The sequence below is a fragment of the Physeter macrocephalus genome, chromosome 8 (genome assembly GCF_002837175.3).
Source record: "Physeter macrocephalus isolate SW-GA chromosome 8, ASM283717v5, whole genome shotgun sequence".
NCBI lineage: Eukaryota > Metazoa > Chordata > Mammalia > Artiodactyla > Physeteridae > Physeter > Physeter macrocephalus.
The window spans coordinates 15,763,178-15,769,638 of record NC_041221.1 but is presented as its reverse complement, the minus strand read 5'-3'; the positions used below and the strand labels follow the sequence as shown (position 1 = coordinate 15,769,638).

The following is a 6,461-nucleotide window of genomic DNA, read 5'->3' as shown; positions in this document are numbered from 1 at the left end:
TGGCCCTGCTACCCAAACGGAGCCTGACTCTCCACGGAAACCGAGAGATACGCACGACAGCCAACAGTTAATTGACTGTTTAGCTCAAGCCAAGCCCTGCGGCCTGGTTCTCAGACTAAACATCAAAGCTTCACGGCCCCCAGCCAGTGAGGGCAACATTTAGAATTCCAGTTATACTCAGTGTTAAACACACTGCAGCGTCAGCCTGACAATCTGCAGTTTTCTGTAAGCAAATGCACTGCAACGTGAAGCATGTCTAACAGAGCCTACCGGAAACACAGGATACACGGAGCAGCAAGATTCCCTTCGGCGCCAGTGACCCTCACCCAGATTTTCCGGGCCAGCCCCAATTTCAAACATTCCCAGTAACCAACGTGTCTAGGAATGTCACAACCACCAGCTTGCAAAAGATTTCCTGTCCGACTTTTACTGAGAAATACAATATATGGTCCCTGTTCCTGTAAGTCTTGCCTCAGTTTCATCTGAAAAGACCAAAGAAAACAGAAACGTACACAGTATCTTCCACGTAAACTGAGTACACATAACTTTTTTTCACCCATAATTTGGGTACGAGTGGGTCGCAGCTCCGCTGAGGGGGTGGGTCAACATCAGGACACTGAGCATTTTCCCCTGTAACCCTCAAGCACACAGATGATTTAAGGAATTTATATCTGATCCCTTCTCAAATGAGAAAACCCCAGCTCTGCTCTGTGATAATATATTCTGTCTTTTTGCTCTCCAAAGAGTTTTCTTTCTTGAAATTGCATCCTGTTACCACAAACTTGGACTTCAGTGAGAGATAATGGGCTGAGTCGTCATGGCATCCAGCAAATGCACACTGAAATACCTGCTTACCTGGAATCTTCGGGGGAAAAAAAACAGACTTTTTTTTACAGCACCACTGGCGATCTCCTTCCACTTCACTGCATCAGATCTGGGACTCCCAGCCCTTCTGGGCATTTCTTCCCGCAAGCGGAGCCAAGTAGGAAGGGGTGAGAGCAGTTCTACGGGCTCACATGCAGTCAGCCAGGACACTGGTGCCTCTTCCGGGTCACAAACTCTGTATCCCACCAGTCACCTTCAACTACGGCCTCAAAGAGCCACGACTGGAAATATGGCCTTTCTAAAGGCAATCCGAACACCGTCAATAGCCATAACAACACCTACAGCCTTTGATCTGATAAATGCCACTTCTAGAAACTTGTTCTATGAAATCACTACAGTATTTACATTGAAGAAAATCAGAAACAACCTAAGTGTCTCACAGTGAAACTCTGTACACTCAGTTCTGATAGACGAGTGATGTCTCTGGTTCTGTACCAGGCGATGTGGGACCTGGTGGACATGGGCTGGGCCCGAGGGGGAGGGGCTAAGCCTCCAGTTGTCCCAGAGTGTGATCTGCCCAAGGCCGAGGTCGTGGCATATAAAGCCAGCCCCGTCTTCCTCTGCTTCCACCTGAAACTCTGCTGCACAAGTTTCTGGGACGAGCAAATACAACAGGCTGTGTTGGGGGCCTCCAAGACCACCCTCAGGCTTGATGACTCACTAGGACTCACAAAACTCACAGTCAGTTTATTACAGCAAGAGACATAGAGTAAAATCAGCAGAGGGAAAAGGCATGGGGAAAAATCTGGGGGACCAGGCACCCACTTCCCAGGGAGTTGCACAGGGTGCCCCTAATCCTCCACTGAAAGCTGAGGTCACACCTCGCATGTGCAGTCAACCAGGGAAGCTCCAGGCACGGGGGGAGCACGTGCCTGCTGCAGCTGCGGCGTGAACGTGAGCCGCCCAGGCAAAGGGGCAGCAGGTTCCAGGAGGTGGCCAGTAGCCGCACAGGCAGGCCCTCCTCGGGGACGTGCAGGGTGAAGAAGGGAAACCCCAGACCCTCCACTGCCTCATAAGCTGGGCCTGTGACGGAGCGACAGTGAGGTGACCCGATGGTCAGTCGGCAGGGAACTGTCGGCTTATGTGGTGGTCTGATCTCTCTCACTGCTAGTCAATATGGGATCTCCAGAAGAGCTGAAATCTATTTTGCTAAAAATACCTCTAAAAGAATATGTGACTCATTATTATTTAAAGTCCAGCTGAAAAATGCCTCCTCAAAATACATCAATATGTTATGTCAACGTAAACCTACAGAAGCACAAAAAAAGAGGCTTGAGCAAAATTAATTTCCTGTAATTCCAAGGAACAATGCGAAAGTAAAAAATTTTTTTTAAAAAGTACCTAACTGAAGACAGTTTGTGACATGTTATTTCAAACAGAAGGCAAGACAGTCCTGTCTCTATTCACACCTCTTAACCGAGCAGTCATTCTCAGACGCGCTCCCGGGGAAACAAGTTGCATAAAGGACTCAGTGTACAGGACCTACGAGTACTTCTTCAGGGCGGTTTCTGTTGGATTTTAACAGAGCGCATCAGAGGCACAGATCTCACTGCAGAGAGAAACCATGCTACTTTGAACCTCCAGTTTTCCCACCAGTGATAAGCTAATTAAACTGATTTCCTGAAATAGCTTAATCCTAATATGAAAAAAGAAGCCCAATCCTGGGGGAGAAATCAAAAGTCAAAATAACTCCAATCGTATCAGCTATGGGAATTCGAGGACAGTGAAGAGAACTGACTTGTGTCCATCCTTGGTGACCGAGGTGACACGATACAACTGCAAACAAGAGGCCAGCTCGACCAGCTTCCTCCAAAAGCTGATGCCCAGTAGCCAGAGACTGCTGCCAAACGACTCCAGCGGAACCAGGAGGAGGAAAAGGGCGGCATCCAGGAAAGGAAGGCGCCGCGGGTGCCTCGAGGAAAGGCAGGTATCCTGGGTGGAAGGAGCAGAGCCCGGCAAGCCGTGGGAGCCACGGGGCACCTATGCCTCCGGGGGCGCCAACGGGAAGACATAGGTGGGACAGCACAGGGGTGGGGTGAGCGCCTAGCTGTGCAGGCACACACCCGGATTCTGGTCCTGCCCTCAGCCTGAGGGCTTACCGCGCACTCTGCGGCTGTGGAAGGACAAGAAGATCTGTACCCGTTCATAACCTGCCTTCCTGCAGAAAGGGCCCAAGGGAATGTACAAGATATTCACGGCACAGCAAAAGAAAGCAAACTCTGGTCATGTTGGATGGGAGGAGAAAAGCATACGAAAGTTAGGGGTCTCAGACTATCAGTAAAATTCACCCCTTAAAATTCTAAGCTCATGGTACTGGCGAGCCAGAAATTTAATTTAAAATTTTTAGCAGCTAATTTGAAGAGAAAATATGAGTGGTTAAAAGATTCAGGTTAAGACAAACAAAACAAGACAGAACAGCCATCACAGTTGCTCCACACATCACAGTTGCTCCATACAAGAAGCACCACACCCCCAGGGAGGAGTGAGGCTGCCACGTGGCGGGAAGGGGGGCTGCCACGCCCGTCGCGCTCACGGCTAGGCTACTACCCGCTTCATGGGGCAAGTTCTTACATAGCCCCAACAGAAGCTGAGGGAATCCCTCAGGGCAAGTCAAGAAAAGTGACTCTACAGGGCCGCCGTGAGACGGTCCTGAAACACACTTTTCGGTGGGCTTAAACCAGGTTATCGATTTCAAAGCATCTTAGGAATGGTGGGCTGAACATCCTGTCGGCAATTCTGTTAAAATTCTCTCTCCAGCAGGCTCCTGATTCCAGATTATGTTCTGACAGGGCAAAGAACCACCTGCTTTAACAACCAGCTTAACTGGAAGCAGTACCGACTCCCTCTAGGGAAAATATTACCTGTGTTAACCTGTAAATACCAATCCACCAACAGTAACAAAGGGAACATCCGTGGTGCGCGCCACGCGCCGGGCTGTGAGGCAGCGTCCGCCTGCTACACCACCAGCTGCTCCCACTAGGCAAGGTGAGCCTCTCAACATCTTCACTACCTCTTAAGGTCAACCCCCTTCTGGCTTAAATGGCACACCTCTGGACGGCACCACAAACGTAAGAATCAGAAAAGACAGCGGCACCTGAGGGGTTAACAAAAGGGCCACACAGCCAGGTATTTATGGAGTCCAGGTCTCCGGTAGTACCTCCACGGATTAATCACGCTGAAGCTAGCGACAAGGCGACGCCACGGTGAGCTCCCAGCACCAAGGGCTGTAAGCTCCCCCGCACCCGTGTCTGAATGACTAGCATCCCCCACTGAGAAGCCCACCGCCCTGCGATCTGGCTGTCAGAGCCTCCAGGATCCTCGGGCGCTTCCCTGTCGGTGTCTCTGGGGCCTTGATGGCCCCCTCCAGAGGAGTCACAAGACGCAGTCACCTGAGAAATTCAACAGCCCTCGACAAACCGGAAGGATGTCTGCCGCACAAAGCCAGGCTCCCTGCGCTCCTGAAGCCGACACCCCAGCCTCCATTTCTCAGGCTTTCCCTGCGTCCTCCATGCAGTTGCCCCACCAGCTCTGCAAGGACTCAGAGCGGCACCGACACGACAACCAGGAAACCAGCCGACAAAACAAGCCAGCAGCTCCTCCACCACGGGCCAGAGATGATAACCAAGTCTTAAGGATTCGGAAAGTAATTCAAGAAGAAAGTTATTTACTACGGGTGGTCAGACTTGCAGTTTACGAGTCCAGCTGGCCAGGCGCCACTCACCATTGGAAAGTGCCTGTTGAAGCTCGTTGTCGGATATCACACCGCTCCTGTCTTTGTCAACCCTACAAAATTAAGATCAGTTACGCTAACGATTCAAAGTGCAGGAAAAGCAAAAGACGGCAAAAGCAAAGGTTTGACTCCCCAGTCAACCCTAAATTAATTCTGGCTCTTCCTTCCCTGGGGCCTTCCCTTTGGCTGCTCGACCTCTCAGTCCCATGACCGGCTGGGGAACAAGGAAGCCTGCCTCCTTCGCTGTCTAGGCACGCTCCCTGCCGAAACCCAAGCTGCTTCTCCACTTTCTCAGGCCTCCCTCCCTCGGCCTGGCTGAATTCCACCTGCACCAGGTTTTCTCCTTTTCACAAGCAGGAAAAGATTCTCTCAGATAACTAAGTCGTTCCCTGATCATGAGTCACTCCACTTTGGGTCATTCGTTCGCTGGAAGGACGACCAGCGACGCGAGGCACTGCGGTGATGGTCACCTGCCCAACAACCGCGGCCCGGCTTCTTTCCTGGTTGCTGGCATTTCAGCAGCCGGGGAAGAGTCTGCGTTTCTGCTCCCCTAAACAAGCATCCCTGGGAGACCCTCCGCCCCGGAGCAACTCCGGGCACCGGCTGTGAGGGGAGAGGGCTGGAGGCCGAGCCCCAGGGCGAGCAGGCTGCGACCCCCGGCTGGCGGCTCTGCACCTTGGCAGGGGCCTGGGGACGGCGGGAGACAAGGTGGGGGGCGGAGAGAAGGCCAAGGGTGGGGGGGACGGAGCAGGGGGCCTGCGTGGGAGAGGCCGAGGGGGACTACGAAGGGGGCCGGACAGGACGCCAAGCATGGAGGGTGGGGGGACGGAGCAAGGGACAGGGGCCTGGGGGCACCGGGAAGGAGGCCGGACTGGAGGCCGGGGTCACGGGGCGGGGGAAGGCCCGGGGCTGAGACCAAGAAGAACCCAGTGGAGGCCCGCAAGCGCCTGCGCGGCCGGCCGCACCTCTGGAAGACGTTCCACAGGAAGCTCTGGTCCGGCAGCGCGGCGCCAGCGGAAGGGCCGGCCCCGGGGCCCGGGCGGTACGGGTAGGCGGCCATGGGCCGAGGCACGGCTGGGCTGAGGCGCTCCTGGAACACGGACGGCTCCGGGCGGCTCCACTTCCGCCTAGACCGGGGCGGGGCCCGGAGCCCACGCCACTTCCGGGGCGGTCACGGGAGCGAGCGCAGCCAATCCAGTCGCGGCCCTGTTGCCAGGCGACGCCCGTGCGTCCGGCCAGCGTGTCCGGGTCCCGTGGGCACGGCGCAGCCGGTGGCCTAGGCCAGGCTAGCCCTAGGGTCGCGGACGCGCGTTGGGAACCGCTTCCCGCAGCGCAGAGTGGACATAACGGGCGGAGGCGGTTCCCTCGAGCATGGTCCACTCCTGCACCAAGAAGGTCATGGAAGGGCTGTGATGGCGGGGAAGAACGCGCCCGACGTTCTTGTCTTTCTGGGCTTTTTGCCCGCCCCCGCTCGCGCATCTCAGCGCCCCCTCCGGCATCTGACAGCGCCCGCCGCTTCCCGGCTCGGCCTGCAGGTTGGTGGCCAAGCCCCAATGGCCCCTGCTGGCCACGGTGGGCGGCCAGCGTGTCCCTCTCGGCCGGTTGACGCCACCGCCTCCGTCTGGACACCGGCTGAGCCGCAGCGCACCCCGCGCAGGGAAGCCCAGCTTCATTCAGGGCGCCCCCGCCGCTCCAATCACGCTGACTCGTTTCATCCTCCTCCCCTGCTTGGTTTGTGGAAGGGCCGAGCACCAAGGAAGCACCCGACACTTCCTTCCTTGGACACGAATTCATTATTCAGCGCTTTGGCTCTGTATCTGACCCGATGTTATTCTCCAGCTGTATT

At 55.1% G+C, this 6,461-nt stretch overlaps 1 protein-coding gene across 3 annotated transcripts in view; it reads right to left on the bottom strand.

Annotated features, from left to right (window-relative positions):
- PDCD6 (programmed cell death 6) overlaps nucleotides 1-5,756 on the bottom strand; it is a 16,045-nt gene extending 10,289 nt beyond the window's left edge. For 2 of the 3 annotated variants that reach the window (XM_007111367.4, XM_028492777.2), the window contains exons 1-2: nucleotides 5,581-5,756; nucleotides 4,607-4,668 (exon numbers count right to left, since the gene is read on the bottom strand). In XM_007111367.4, the coding sequence (XP_007111429.1) occupies nucleotides 4,607-4,668; nucleotides 5,581-5,675 (157 nt within the window). In that variant the 5' untranslated portion in view covers nucleotides 5,676-5,756. The remainder of the gene's footprint in view (nucleotides 1-4,606; nucleotides 4,669-5,580) is intronic. The other variant, XM_007111368.4, reaches the window with a different exon arrangement.
- Between the last annotated feature and the right edge of the window lie 705 nt (nucleotides 5,757-6,461).